Source organism: Pectinophora gossypiella, chromosome 29 (assembly GCF_024362695.1).
Source record: "Pectinophora gossypiella chromosome 29, ilPecGoss1.1, whole genome shotgun sequence".
Lineage (NCBI taxonomy): Eukaryota > Metazoa > Arthropoda > Insecta > Lepidoptera > Gelechiidae > Pectinophora > Pectinophora gossypiella.
In genome coordinates this window covers 326632-342960 of record NC_065432.1, presented here as the reverse complement: position 1 = coordinate 342960, position 16329 = coordinate 326632, and the positions used below count along the sequence as shown (strand labels likewise).

Here is a 16329-nt window from a genome sequence, read left to right as displayed (position 1 = left end):
TTATTTTCTCTACATTTTTATAGTTTTTTTAAGTAAATAAAACATTGAAATCAGTTTCTCGAGTGTTAAGAAGTATTAAATCCATTCTAAAACTACAAATATACCGTTTTCTTGGTTTAGTTAACCGTTATCAATCAATCAACAATAATGACAGAGATAAAAATGAGCTTATCAATAAAAATAATGGAATTTTTCATACATTATTTACAATTTAAAACGCATAAAACTAATTTATTTCCAATAATAACTAAATTCACATGGCTGTTTAAACTTTCATGCCTTTGTCAGACACTACAAAGAAATCACGAAGAATCAACTAAAAAAAATCAAAATGTCAAATCTGTCAAATGATTTTATTTCGTTCGTCGTTCTACTGCGAATTATAGTAATTTTCCATAAAAATATTTAAGTTTTCGCCATAAAAATTGATGAAAATCGTTCCTGCTGTGTATATTTCGCCATATTAGTGTCATTTGTGAGGTTGACGGATGTTGCAAGTCGATATTTAGCGATTAAAGATAATGTTATGTCCTTAGAGAGTTAATACATTTTATCAATAACTCGATTCTATATAGCTACGACTGTGTTTTTGATAAAAAACATGACGTGTTAATGTAATACGGGCAACGCCGACGCACACGGCTATACGGTAAGCTATAATATTGAGTATTAACATTATATGTTATCTTTGTATAACTTTTTGGGTTATAAAATTCATTTTTTTTAGATTATATCTACGTTCAATAGTAACTCTGCGCTGGTTTCTGCCCGTAGAAGCGATATTTCCTACGTTAAAAACAAGTTTATAGTAACTTATATTTAACTTTTTAAGTAAATAATACTTACTCCAAATACATAACAACAATTAGCATCCAATTAGATAATTTTAATTTATGCTAAACTAGGAATAATAAGAAAACAAAATGTGTTCAGAAAACAAAATATCATTTATTTATCATCTCCATCATGGTATAAGAAGACCAGGTATGCTCAATCCTATGACAAGCCGCCATTGCTAGCCCTTTGATGACGTAAATTTTATTATTGAAAATTAAGTGTATTACTGACTAATGTATTTCATTACTATTACTTGTCACATATATAAAAATCATTAAAACTATAAGTAACTCTTTTATTAAATGTTCAAAATTTCCTTGCAAAGTAAATATAACAATGGTTGTGGGTAATTTATTTTTTACGAAATGGCTATGCAGGGTGTGATGACGTCTTCTGGGCTAACCTTGAAATGTTAGCTGTCAGTTTTGAGCATACCTGGTCTTCTTATACCGTGATCTCAAGCACTTTTGGTTGAATAAGGGCATAGAATCAAGAATAACACATCAATTGATCAAAGCCTCGTAAAAAAACACATGCACACATTTTTTCTCTGCTTATTTTTCTTTTTTTTTACATACATACATAAACTCACTTATTACCCACTGGGGTATGAGACTATGGAATTCCACTTGCTTCGGTCCTGACACACTTCTCTTGCTTCCTTCTTCATCAATCTTTCTCTTAAAGTTTTTTTTTTCAAATAAAAAGATTTAATACGTGTGTCGTAGATTTTACCTAAATAAACTTTTTTATTATTATTATTATTAATACTACTGTACTATCTGTTTTCTTCAGGAATGCAATAAATATCTTATCTTATCTTTTTTGTATGTTCCTTGTATCTGTTTTGTTGTGTACAAATAAATAAATTAATTAATTAATTAGTATCTGGACACCAGAGAAATACAGATACAAGACAAATATTAAAACCAATAAACAAACCTTGTTTCAGCACAAACCATGATGGCCCAGCAGGAGCCTCTGCACTTGGGGGCCCCAAAAATAGAGCCCCTATACTTTGGTCAGCCCCAGGCAGAGCCGTTGCACCTCGCACCACCAAAACAGGACCCGTACTACGCTCCACCACTTAAACCAACACCATACTATAAATCCGACTTATACATGGGACCGAAGCTGGAACCGATGGTGCAGATAAGTGAACAGCCTAGCCAATCTACCGAATCACAAATAAAATTGGACGAAAAAGATGAAATTACTGAAAAACCTAAAGATATGAAGTTTATAAGCGTTACAAGTTCGTTGTTGACTCCAGAACAGAGAGAAATGTATGAGTCTGTCCTGGCTACGTGGAAACCGTCTCACCTGCCTACCCCGATAACACGGTTCCAGAAGCGATACTTCTGTCAGAAATGCAATAAAGAATTTAAAAACTATCAAAACTTATACCTGCACACTACTAGAGTACACTCAACCGAAGAATCAGCCGTCATATGCAACTTATGTGATAAAACATTTAAAAATAAACATTACCTGTACATGCACCGAATGAATAAGCACTATTCTGAGAGCGAGAAATGTTACTGCCAATATTGCCTGCAAGAGTTTCGGACCAGGCGTGCTCTACACATGCACATAAAACGGATCCACCCAACAACACTGCCAGAGTTGAAGTGCCCGGAATGTGGCAAACAGTTCTCCGTACCGTACAAACTTAGATACCACATGGAATCGGTCCACCGAGCTGACAAGGACAAGCACAAATGCCCGATTTGTCTGAAGCTTTACAAAAACCCGTTGAATTTAAACCGTCATGTGCAATTTCAGCACTCGGAAATGGAGAGACATCCGTGTGTTTTCTGCGATATGACTTTTAAGTCCCGTCATCATATGAAACGGCATGTTCTCAATATTCATCCGCCTTTAGAGTCCAAAGTTCAGTGTCCGGAGTGCCTGAAAGAGTTCAAGAACGACCAGTATTTGAAGGAGCATATGCAGGTGCACTCGTCATTGGACACGAAGGTGAAATGTGACTTGTGTGATAAGTTCTTCCACTCCGCTATACGCTTGAAGAAGCATAAAAAAATAGGTAGGTACTTATTTTTCCTGTCTGTAATCTTAGCGTTATACATTGTTTTAAGTTTACGCGGTTATTATCATAATTAAAGCACATAATAACGGGTTCTTACCGCGTTTAAATGGGGATATGAGACTCGTAGTGAGTTTGGTGCGAGTTCAGATGGTTCCGAACATTCCGATATCAAAAACATAAACAAGCGGCAAACAAAGAGGGTAGGCAGATATGTCTGCCCGTAGAAAATTATGGATCTACCTACTCCACTCCAATCTCATCAATCATCCCGTGATTATGGCACTTGCAACAGTGTCGAAATATCGGGAGTCTCATATCCCCATTTAAACGCGGTAAGAACCCGTTATTATGTGCTTTAATTATCTTAGCGTTAGACTGGCCATATACACGAAGCGGGGGACCCAGCGTCCCCAGCCTGTGGTCCCCCACGTGTCTTGTGGCAACCGTAGAATAAACCCGTGCATGCAATAGATTTTTATTTTATCTAATTTTTATCGAAGCTTGTTCCACTCTTAGTGGTTATGCCAGCATCATAGTTTAGAGGGTTTAATGATGATTAAAAAAAAAGTTTATTTAGGTAAAATCTACGACACACATAAAATCATCACTTTTATTGTTCAGGGATTGTAGTTCCTAAGAGACAGTACAGTATTTATATACAACTTTAGCCGTTATGGACACTGGATTTGCCAAGAAGCGCCCAATCTCTCCTCCATGTAGGTTTTGGTGGAATAATTTCGGCTCACTCTGACGCCAGGGTTGATGAAGTTGGTCATCCACCTCACAACCCGCACGACAGAAGAAGACGCGAAAGAAGTCGCAGGAAACAGCTTGTAAAGTATATTTGTACTTTGTCAGTGCACCCGTCAAAGCCCAAGCTCCGCTGCGAGAAGTGCAACAAGGAGTTTGCGCACGCGCATTACCTGCGCCGGCACAACAACGCGGTGCACATGGACCTCGCCGAGGAGAAATATGAACATGCGTGCGAGCAGTGCGGAAAGAAGTTTAAACTGAGGAGGTATTTATTTGCTCTTTTTTTTTTGACGTGACTTATTGTAGATTTGCCGCAGACGGCATTAACTACTTAGCCAGACAAATGGGGAGCGCTGCTCTCACCCGGTACAAAGTTTAAGACAACAGGCCTGAGAGTGCCCAGTTGGGCGCGAACCTCGGTTGGTTCATTACCAGACACTTCATACAAAACACCTCGTTTTACACAGACACTACACATTGACGTTATTGTACACGCGCATCTGTGTGTGTGACGTCTGACGCCATACGAAGACTAAAGAACTGCAGTTTCTCACGTGTGTAGCCGGGGAAATGAAGCTGCGAGAAAAATCTCCGCACAGGGCCCTAGACTTTCTTTTTTATTTTTTAATAAAGCAAACCATTCGTCTTCTCTATACGATCTACTCTGAACCGACGTGCGTGTGTGATGCGATTGATGAATGTGGAGGAAGCAAGAGAAGTGTGTCAGGATCGAAGCAAATGGAATTCAATAGTTTCTGCTTACCCCGGTGGGAAATAGGCGTGAGTTTGCGGCACGCTGGGTGGTGAGGATATGGTATCCCGACGTGCTGGCAGAGTAGGGGGGTGATTGGTCCCGCACCAAATTGTAATAATGTTTCCTATCCACTGGTTGCCTGGAAGAAATTGCTGCTTAGCAATAAGGCCGCCAGATTGTACTATATCTATCATCATCTGTGTTAATTTGTTTTGTATGTTGTGTGCAATAAAGTATATTTGATTTGATTTGATTGGTGATAACGATGATAAATTAGAAGCAAGCAGCAAGCAGGAATATACTATACAGTTTAATAAAAGCACTTCACAAAATAATCGAGAATTACGAGGGCACGGCCCTAAACAGTATAATACACTTGTGTTGTGTTAATCAAGGTCGGGGATGCAGTGAGTCAAAATAGAGTAAAATGAAAGGAAATGCGGAATGGAATGAGAATTTCGTAATTTAAAATGATGACGGTCAGAACAAAAGGCCAGTATGTGCAGAGTTTGTATTCTGCTACAAGTTTATGTATGTATGTATGTCGTGGCGTGGAATTGTCAAAATAAATATGCACAGATATTCAGTCGCCGATATCGGTTGGTTTTATTATGTCCAATATTACAAATCTTTATATACGATGAGGATTACACTGGGTTTTATTACACACAAAAATATATCGCGTACACAAGAATATGGAGTCGAAATGGAAGAGAGAGAATGTCAGTGTCATAACAGTTGTCAAATAATTTTTTTTTTTGTTTTGGTTTTCCCCTAAGGGTAAAGCAAAGGGAACTATGCCCATACAGCCATGTCTTACGTATTTTTTTTCTTGATGATTAATGAAATGATGAAAGGTGATGATGATGAAACCTAAGCCCCCACCCTCGGAGTAGACTCTTACTCCGAACCCCAAACGAATTAACTCAAAAGTCCGCATAGACTTTCGAGTTATGAAGCGGCTTCCTGGCACGAAGCGAAAATAGGCAGATACACTTTGTTTATGGAATACTCCGATATAATAACACTCGCGAATGTCTTCCGACTAACTTAATGCGATCATTAACCACAAAACACCACTTCGTATTAATTATTTAGATTATACAATGAAGAAAGCAACTGTCCCTTTCCCGTTTCCCGCCAAAAAGCTGTTGTCAAAGAAATAGAATGACTTTTTACTTTTTAAATTGTTACTAGACACCCAACATCATGTTAGCATGCCTTGCATCCAGTAGAAGAATACATTTCTAACAATGTATTCGTCTTCTCTCCTCAGGTATTTGAACAACCATCTCCAAAGACACGAGCAGCAGCACCTAAAAAGGATTTCACAAATGGTGAAGACAGTGATGAACGAAGACGGTGTCCCGAAGAAGAGAGGGAGACCCAAGCGAGAGAGGAAGGAGATAGAATTCATCAAATGTGAACCAGTCTCCAGTTCCGAGGACTCCGATGATGAAACGGAGTCCGAATCGGAGTAACATAGTGAGTTGTAACAGACAGTTTTGTGATAGTCAATTTCATAATAGTCAATTTTGTGACAGTTTTGTGCAGTGTTGCGGAATATGGTGCTATTTCCTGTAAACACCATCTAATTTTATTTTAAGTTATATCTGTCATTTTCTTATCCGCCGCAAAGGAAGGGACGGGTAATCGACAAGCATAAAATTTATGTAACACACGTCAATTTTAAACACAAATCTAATTCTTCCTAAAATTAAGAGCTGTCAATCTTCCGTCCCTTTCCTTTCCTGGATAATGAAATGACAGGTATAACTTAAAGTAAAATTAGGAGGTGTTTGCAGGAATCGGGGCCACTACCTAACTAATCTAAATATCGTTAAGCCTCTCGATATTGAAAATTTTACAATTAGATCGATTAACTTCCCTTTTTTTTCTTTATTTTCTTTTCTTTTTCTTTTCTTTTTTTTTAAGTAGCATAGAGAATGCTACACCGACAAGAGCGGGCCTCTTAAATTAGTGATGATGAACTTTTCTAACGCCGGAACGCAGATCTCAACCAGACGCAATGTAAAGTGTAGACACTATTGTGGTTGGTATCTCGACAGATGAGAGGTTTAATTGTAGAATCGATTGTTGCAATAAAATCGATTTCACCGACAGTATTGCAACTATTTCACTAATGGATAATATCGATTATATCTAACGATTGTTAAATTATAATCGGCATAATTGTAGAATTTTCAATATTGATATTTAGATTATTTAGGGGCTTAGAAAAATAATTGGTACACAGTCGTTTATCGTGCAACACTAGTTTTGGACAAAATTGTGACACAGTAGACTCGCTGCGCGAATTAGCGAACGCTTCGACCAATAAACGATACGAATGCTATCTACGTAGATGGACGTCAAACGGCTATTGGTCGAAGCGCTCAATATAATTCGCGGTTACCGTGCAGAGCCTACTGGTTGCTTTAATTTATATTTTAACTGCTAGAAGCTATCGTCCTTTCAAATGTCATTCGGATGTTATTACTACTTCGACGCATCACATGACATAAACAGCCTATATACGTCCCACTGCCGGGCACAGGCCTCCCCTCAATCAACCGGAGCGGGTATAGAGCATACTCCACCACGCTGCTCCAAATTTCAATATAGTTTTTTTAAATAAATTGCTTCTATCTGACCTTTTTAGAACGCCTGAAGAAATAGTCCAGATGTGATGTCAATAGTCCTACAGTGCTGTGTAGATAAGTCCCAGGTTCGATTCCAGGTGACATGTAACGTGTAAATAATGTAATTACCTAAATGTAAATAATTCAAATGTTATCCTTGTTTTAAATAATTATTGAGTATGGAATATTTTATTTTTTTGATGGATTGGTGGAATAACAGTTCTTTTTACACATATGTATTTGTATTTTGGCGGCGAGGGTGTGCTGCCGCCAAAGGATGTTTTCGGGGTACCGAACTGAGCATAGTACCCCGCTAGCCACAAGTTGGTAGTGTGACTAGGGATCCACGATCCGACAGTGTTGTGTTGGAAGATGTATATATGCGTCTTGCTGTGTAAACTTCGATACCGCGTTTCACGACCGCTTGAAGAATGTGACGCCATCTGTTGCATGTGAGCGGAACTAGGTGGCCAACTAGTTGGGTCCGCTACAGTATATTTACCTAGCGTTATCCCGTTTCTCACAGGGTCCGCTTACCTAACCTGAAGAGTTGACAAGTCCGGTTTTTACAGAAGCGACTGCCTGTCTGACCTTCCAACCCGCGAAGGGAAAACCAGCCCAATACAGGAGGTCACATACCTCCGAAAATGAATTTCTCGGGAATGTGGGTTTCCTCACGCTGAGCACGTGATAATCATTTATGATCCAAACATGAATTCGACAATCATTGGTGCTGGATTCGAACCTGCGACCTCAAAGTGACTGGCAAGCTTTGGGCTACCACGGCTCATTATACACTAATATGTATAACCGACTATATTGTTTTAAAATGATTTTACACAGCACAGAATACAACATCTCCAATTTGGTCAATGTACGTCGTGTGCATACATAAACAGCCTAACGTCCCACTGCTGGGCACAGGCCTCCCCTCAATCAACCGGAGGGCGTATGGAGCATACTCCACCACGCTGCTCCACTGCGGGTTGGTGGAGGTGTTTCCGGCTAATAGCCGGGACCAACGGCTTAACGTGCCTTCCGAAGCACGGAATCATCTTACTTTTTCGGACAATCAGGTGATTCGAGCCTGAAAAGTCCTTACCAAACAAAGGACAGTCTCACAAAGTGATTTCGACAATGTCCCCATCGGGAATCGAACCCGGACCTCCAGATCGTGAGCCTAACGCTCTAACCACTAAACCACGGAGGCTGTTACGTCGTGTGCATGATAAGTAATTTCAAATATAAATACACATCAAAGACTCCTAACAAAGAACTGTAATTTCCCCATTGGTCATACATAGTTAAGTATACAGGTTGTTAGTGACATCGTAACGTAAAACTTTGAGGAATGATTCTAAGTTGATATCAAGTGGAATTCCCTGTCGGAAAATACATGAATATTTTAGTGTTTTCTACATACTTTTGCGACGGAAAATTCCACTTGATATCAACTCAGAATCGTGGTCTGAATCATTCCTCAAAGTTTTCGTTACGATGTCACTACCATCCTGTATACATTTATAAAATGATACACACAAAAGTGTATATATATTATTATATTTAAATAATTTTATTTTTTATTATACTTTCTGTATAATACATTGTTTATAAATTATGTGAAATAGTAAATTCATGTATTTTTTCAGCTAGGTATCAAATTTACATTTTTAACGGTCTCTTCGACCTCTCGGTGTTTGTAAAAAAATAAAAATTTAAGTCAATTTTTACTAATTGAGTAAGTACTAGCATAACTTACACTTGGCTGTAAAGAGTAGAAATTCAAGGTTATTAAACCCGTGTTTTCACTTGGCAACATTAGCGCGTCATGATGCCCAGCGTGTTGAAAGTTAGCGCGGAACTTTGTTTAATTATTTCTTATCGAGTGCTTAAATACAAAGTTTCATGGTTTTATCTTTTAAAATTAAAATATCCCATACAAAATTTCAACCTCTATTTCAACCTCTTCATCCCTTTTTATCGCAATAAAAGGTTTCTTTCTCAGGGTCTAAAAATTGTCTGTGCCAAATTTCATCAAAATCGGTTGAGAGGTTTAAGCGGGAAAGCGTAACAGACAAACAGACAGAGTTACTTTCGCATTTATAATATTAGTAGGGATTTATTTTATATTATTTGGAACTTACAGACTAATTATACATTAAATGAGAAAGAAGAAAGAAAAAATATTTATTCGACATACTTATTGTTTTAACATAAAATAATACAGTTATGAATGTATGCCGAAACGAAATGTGAACTAAATATGCGTTCCCGCCAATAGAATTTGTGAATTTTGCATAAAAACGTTGTTTATCTATCTACGCATCTACACGTCTGTCATCGACAACATGTCGCAAGAGGAATTAGAGTTGTTGGGCGTTGTGTCTCCACTCGACAACAACTAACGATGCTCTCTAAACAAACAACAACCCGCGCGACATGTTGCGCTTCAGCTGGCAACGTTGCGCGCTGTTGTGCGAATGTTGAGCGTTATTTGTTGCGCGTTTAGTGTTGCCTAGCGGATACTAATGCTAATGCATAGAAAAACAAACAGTATACTTAATGCATTTTTTTTAACTAGGTACTTTAAAAAAATAATTTCTTTGTTTTAGGTCAAATCTGACTACGTCCATGAACAATTATATTCTACTACTACTCTTTTTAGCCAGAACTTTTCACTAACTGTTAATGCACAAAATTTAAAAAAAATGTGATTCAATTATAAAAGGTCTATGTGAACTTGTCAAAAGTCATAAATTGGTAACACACACCATGGTATAGCAAAACAAGGTATGCTCAAAAGTGACAGCTAACATTTCAAGGTTAGCTCAGCTGACGTCATCCCACCCTGTGTTGCCATTTTGTAAAAAATAAATTACCCACGACTAATGTTTTTAACTTACTTTGAACTTTTAATAAAAGATTTACTTACAGTTTTAATGATTTTTATATATGTGACAAGTAATAGTAATTATGTACGTTAGTCAGTAATTCGCTTTTTAATAATAAAGTTTAATTAGTAACACTTGCGTCATCAAACCGCTAGCAATGGCGGCTTTTCATAGGATTGAGCTTACCTGGTTTTGTTAAACCATGATACACATACGATACAACGAAACATCGTTAGAATGGAAGAGAAAATCGTAGTCACTGCCATATTTGTTTTGTTTTTTTTTTCTTGTGGTTTTTCGGCCTGGCCTGTATACCTTTTGGCCATTGCATTGCCAAATTACAGCGAGGCCGGGCAAAAAAACGCTGATTACGATTCTTTCTTCCAGAATTTGTCCGCGTTATCTTATTATAAGTTTGGCGCTATTATACAATAAACACCACAATTATATGAAGAGACGCCCAAGTAGCAATCAAGAATTGTGATTAAGTCATATATGTCTAAACTTTAGCTAAAGTGAGATTTATCCAAATCAAATAGGACTTATTAGGACTTCATAAATTCATTTCCTTCTTTAATTCTATATAGTTTTCAACAAATCCTACTTTAGATAATTTAGAATACACAAAACTAAGTTAAGTATTCACAAAACTATTTAGTCTTATCTCAGCCTACTGTTAAGTCTACAAGTATTCTTTTACTTTACTCAGATTATTTGAAGGCTCACTTAACACTAAATTGATTTAGTGAAGTATCAGTTTAGTCTTGTAAAGTAAAAATTGATTGCCTAGATATACTTAAGGCAATTTTTATTATTTGTTGCTCCTATACAAGACTGTTTTATTCGTTTTTGACTACAATAAGTAAAACATAAGAAAAGTCTATTCAATGGACGATAAAATCGAAATAGAAGCAAGCAGAAAGATGGATGAAGTCCAAATAATAAAATGATCTGGTGATTTTCGAAGGCAGAATATTAAATACTTACAGAAAATTAACCTGTGATAATGCACATCCCACTGTTTTTGTTAGCGATGCGATATCTTCTTCATTGCCATCATTTTTTTATATCGATTGGTATAACACAATCATTTAATTTTGGCAAAAAAATCGTAAGTTCCTGTTTTTCAAATCCGATCCAGCGTGTGGCGGCCCAGGTACCTACGTCTCGCACAAATCTTCTCAAAAATGACTAAGCTAGTCTAACCTAATCTAAGCGCACGGCAACACTACACCATGAAAAATCGAGTTTTATAGTAAAACCTGCTAATTTCAAATATAAAATTAGGTACCTATTAGTCTAATAATAAATAAATCCAATCAAAAACATAAATGTGAAATGAGAGCCAAGTTCAATATTATGCAATGCTTTGGTTGTTGACTTCAACGACAAAAGAAGCGAGATCTAAATGCGTGCCAAGTTCAATGGTCAGTCCTGAAATTTATTTATAAGTAACAGTATAACATATCATATCTTCTTATAACATAAGATAATATATTGTAGCCTAAGGTCTGTCTTATTGTAGGTAAGTACATATCTTCGTAACGCGTGGGTCCTTTTAAAAGGACAAATTCAAAACTAAAAGTCGACTTTATAGGTATAAAACATTTGAATACCTATTAAGCTCGTTTAAGATTCACGTTAAGTTAAAAAAAAAATATATGCCAGTAAAATGGATGAGAGTTGTGTTGTATCGTGGGCGAAAAGCTGACAACCTATCACCGCTAAACACATGTTCCAACTTGCTTACCTACCCTTAAAGTACTTGTCGAATATGGCATCAAGTGGTTTTATGATCACTTAGTGCTCTGCCTACCCCGATATAGGCGTGATTGTATGTTATGTTAAGTTAATCCACATACCTACCACAAAAAGACCGGCTGTCATGAGTTTTGATTACTTACTGATTCTTACATCTATAGTTAGGTACAGGCACTAATTAGGTAATTATGTTAAGCGTTCATAATAGAATCTAATAATTAAAAATTTGCCAGTTTATTATTTTTTCCTTTATATTCATCTAATTACCTATCTTACCAAATACCAAATTTTAACTCTCTAGGATCATCTGGAACTGGGTTAGACTTTTGATTTATAGGTCAGTCAGTCAGTCAATGATAAAAATGAGGATTTTTGTACATTAATATCTAAATAACCGTTTGAGATAAGCTTATGAAATTTAGAACACTTATATGTATCTCACAAGTCTCAATATATGAGCCAAATTTACGATACGATACGATACGATTTGATACGTTTATGTAAAATAGTTTTTGATTTATGAGGGGGTCAAAAGTGACTGCAAATGGTTCGTGTAATATTACACACGGTGCGGCTCGCCAGTTCTATTTCTTGAACTTGGCTTGATACGCTACCGCGTGTCTAGATACTTTTCTTTCTTCTTTCATTCTTTCTTTTAATAATTTTAAAAATGTACCTATTTTTAACTAAGCTTTATTCACAATCATAAACAAAACATATCTATTTTAAGTTTTGTGTATGGTTAAATGCATTTAAAGTGGGCATTAGATTTGATTCCTTTATTTTTTTAGCTTGATAAAGTCATCGGGAGTTACATAGATGATTCTGGCCTTTTTTAACAATAATGTTTTTGGTGGGCTTAGAAACTACCGCGCACACACACGACGTTAATCAAATTGCAAGGGTTCTTCGTATATACAATATTCAACGGATACTCGTAAATTTTTACAATAATCACATTGTTTCCGTTGGCAATTAGAAGCGCGGCGATCGTACCTACTTTGCGTCAGCGAACCATGTAGGTACCTATGAGAATGTATGCGCGGAGACTCATTAGCAAATTGAGTTTATGTTTGTTAGTTCCAATTGCGATAAATATTAAATAATTAAGTAAATCACATTCCTATCCAAGTAAGAACTCAGCATAACAATATTTTTTATCTTCCACGAGTCGAAAAACTTACGTCTCAAACAAACATACTTTCCATAGGTTTTAAAAGCTTGTTCGATTTTAATTGTTACTTGTTACATAGATGATTCTGGCACAAAATAAACAAACATGATTTTACGACATTACTTTACTAAATCAAAATAGAGGATCACTTTAGACATAAGAGTTTTAAGTAGGAATTCACTAAATACTTTTTGTCTTAAGTTGGTATACTCCTAGACAATTGAAGTACTTGATGAAGTGCAACTTGACTTTACTTTTCTAAACTGATTCTTACGAAATCAATTGTTTCTAAAGTCTTACTTCATTTAGAAAAATATTACTTAACGCCATTTTGCACTTACAGGAAGAAAACATGTAATATTTTTTTGACAATATTATCGTCAAAAACTGAAGTAAATTAATATATATCTCTGTTGTAGTAACAATTACTGCGTTCAGCTGTCACATATTAATACAAAATGAATTTCTCTATACTATATGTCACCATTTTTTTTATTTGCTGAATAATCAATCCAAATTTTATTATTATTTTTCTGGTATATTAAAGGCCCTTCTGTTTTTTAACACTTTATATCGATTTTACACGAGAAACAATCATGCGTTTATAATTTCCTGTATGTGAAACGGCAGAATAACCTTTTGTTAAAACAACTTAACAAATATTTTAGACGCCATTTTCTTACAGACTTCATTTCTTGTGTTAATGTAAATGTTCGCCATTATATTCTAAAATAAAGACGCGTGAAGTAAAAATCGTTTTAGTATGACCTGAAGTTTTACTTCGTTAAGTTACAATTGACTCAGTGCAATTCAATCCTATAGTCTTAACTAAGTATTGTAGATATCTTCAAGTATACATTTTTGGTATTAAGTGATACTACAAGAATTCTAAGTTTAGAATACGCAAGAACATTGTCTAAAGTAGGGTTTAAGTCTGACTTAACGTTGTCTTAAGTCTGTCTTGTATAAGAGTTAAAGTATGTGCCCACTTTTACTAAACTGTTTCTTCAAGATATCTTGAGGGATATCTTGGAGACATATAAGACTTATCCAAGACAAGGGCTTGATTTAGTCTACTTGCCTTCAAGATATCTACAATTCTCTTTTAAGACAATCGGTTGCTACTTGGGACGGCTTCCATGTTATTTCAGTCCACCGTTTCGAAATATGAATAAATATACTTAAAAAATGTAATACTGGATAAATCCGGGACTGAAAAAGTTGTGTTGTATGTAGAGGTTTCGATCCCCGGATCTCGAATTCCCGGATACCGAGATCTCTAAACCTCGACTTTCGGGATCTCGAATCCCCGAATTTCGGGGTCTCGAATCCCCGGACACCGGGATCTCGAATCCCCGGATCCTGGGATAGATATAGCTACATAGAACGCAACTGTGATCCGTTGAAAGTGAAGATAAGGTATACTAAACTAATTATCGACAATTGAATGTTGAAATACAAGTCAATTTGAATGTTTTTTATAATTATTAATTATCTAGAATGTGTCTAGGTACAAAATGTAGGTAGAAAGGAATTAGGGAAATGTTTTAATTTAAGCTAACAGCGAAAGCGCCTTGTTGAAAAATTAAAATAAACATAACTTTTATGAGAGTGGGGAAAAAAGAAAAAGAAAAGTAAGCGGAATTCGGTGGTCGCTGCCTACCCCGGAAAGACCTTATTTTATGTGTGTATAGGGTCATAATGTCGCCTTAACATTGAACCACTAGTATACAGGGTGTTAGTGACATCGTAACGAAAACTTTGAGGGATGATTAAGATCATGATTGAGTTAATATCAAGTGGAATTTTCCATAGCAAAAGTTATTCCGTTTTCACAGAGTCCGCTAACCTAGCCTGAAGATTGAACAGGTCCGGTTTTTTTACAGAAGCGACTGCCTGTCTAGACTTTCCAACCCGCGAAGTGAAAACCAGCCCAATACAGGTTAGGTCACATACCTCCGAAAATGCATTTCTCGGGAATGAAATCTCACGATGTTTTCCTTCACCGCTGAGCACGTGATAATAATAAAATAACATAAATTATTATTTCTTTACCTTAAACGACCGTCCGCCATTTCCCTGTCATTCAGCAAACCTCTCTTCTCTCTCGCTCACTCCTCGCTCTCTCTTTCACACACCTTTAAGTTACGTTTCATTCAACCTACCATTCCTACACTCGGCCATCCTGCTCTCAGTCTGACCTCAGACTGACACATTCTGATATTACATTCATTTACATTTAATAACAACTTTTACACTAAAAGGAACTCATTGAGTTACATCATTGTAAACAAAACCTTACTTTTATACACAAATACCTACTACTTGACAAACGTCTTTGAAAACAAATTCGACAATCATTGGTTTAGGCCTGTACTGGATTCGAACCTGCTACCTCAAAGTGAGAGGCAAGCGTTATACCAACTGGGCCACCACGGCTTTTTCGAATTGAAAATAATAAACAAAAACATGAATTTTACGACGGAGAATCCCCCTCAGTATTCGTTACGGTGACACTAACACCTGAATGTGTTTATCCTATTGATTATTACTATTTACAGTTTCTTTCACCTTAACGTTGCCTGGAAGACTTGCTATTTAGCAATAAGGCCGCCATGTTGTATTCAAATAATAGCAATTCAAATTCAAAATAAAAAAAATGGTTTTTTTAATAGTTTTTTTTAAGATTGAATCGTACAACATGGCGGCCTTATTGCTAAATAGCAATTTCTTCCAGGCAACGTCAGGGCAAAAGAAACTGTAATTAGTAATAATACTAAGTAAGTATAATAACAAGTAGGACAGAAGACTTACAACATGGCGGCGTTATTGCTCAATAACGCCGCCATGTTGTAAGTCTTCTATCCTACTTGTGTACTGTTCTTTTGATTGTGCAATAAATAATTTTGTATTGTATTGTGACTGGCCATCGGTTTTGGCAGTAGTCCCCACTTGCGACTAGGCGCCATCATTGAGCTAGTGCTGTGACGTGGAGTCGCTTGTTTTATTTTTTAATTGTAAATAGTTCGGAGAATTATTAAATGTGGAAATAAATGGTTGTTTGGAAATATTATGGCGTCGTTTTATTGTGTTTAACAAAAAAAAATAATAATAATTCTTTATTGACCTTATAGAAAATACATTTTTTGAAGGCTCTGACCCCCAAACTAGGCTAAGGACCTGTATTTCAAGGGTCAGTGGCTTCTCCCATTTAAATATACAAAACAGAAAGTCAAAAACAGAATCTAAACTAAATTAAATTAAACTTACATTCATAGGGAGTAGGTTAGTAATATATGTTGCTAGTAATTATTAATACGATATCATATTTTAAACCTAAACATACTTACATACAGTTTTATGTAAACCTACACAAACATAATACAATATATATATAACCATAATAATATATAGGTACATAATATATAAATCAACAAAAAAGCAAGGCAGCAGTAATTGTCAGTACT

At 36.1% G+C, this 16329-nt stretch overlaps 1 protein-coding gene and 1 long non-coding RNA gene across 3 annotated transcripts in view; one reads left to right on the top strand and one right to left on the bottom strand.

The window, feature by feature from the left end:
• Positions 1 to 16329, bottom strand: part of LOC126379659 (uncharacterized) — a 150018-nt gene that overhangs the window by 29394 nt on the left and 104295 nt on the right. The window lies entirely within an intron of this gene.
• On the top strand, positions 351 to 9093 carry LOC126379490 (zinc finger protein 58-like). The gene is made up of 4 exons (XM_050028258.1): positions 351 to 649; positions 1790 to 2884; positions 3746 to 3905; positions 5671 to 9093. Exons 2-4 carry the CDS (start codon positions 1798 to 1800, stop codon positions 5873 to 5875), a joined length of 1452 nt encoding a protein of 483 aa, XP_049884215.1. The 5' UTR covers positions 351 to 649; positions 1790 to 1797; the 3' UTR covers positions 5876 to 9093.

Coding starts and splice junctions, on each gene's coding strand:
- LOC126379490 (XM_050028258.1), top strand. CDS start 1,798: ATGATGGCCCAGCAGGAGCCTCTGCACTTGGGGGCCCCAAAAATAGAG. Junction 2,885..3,745: donor GAAGAAGCATAAAAAAATAG/GTAGGTACTTAT, acceptor GTACTTTGTCAG/TGCACCCGTCAAAGCCCAAG. Junction 3,906..5,670: donor AAGAAGTTTAAACTGAGGAG/GTATTTATTTGC, acceptor TTCTCTCCTCAG/GTATTTGAACAACCATCTCC.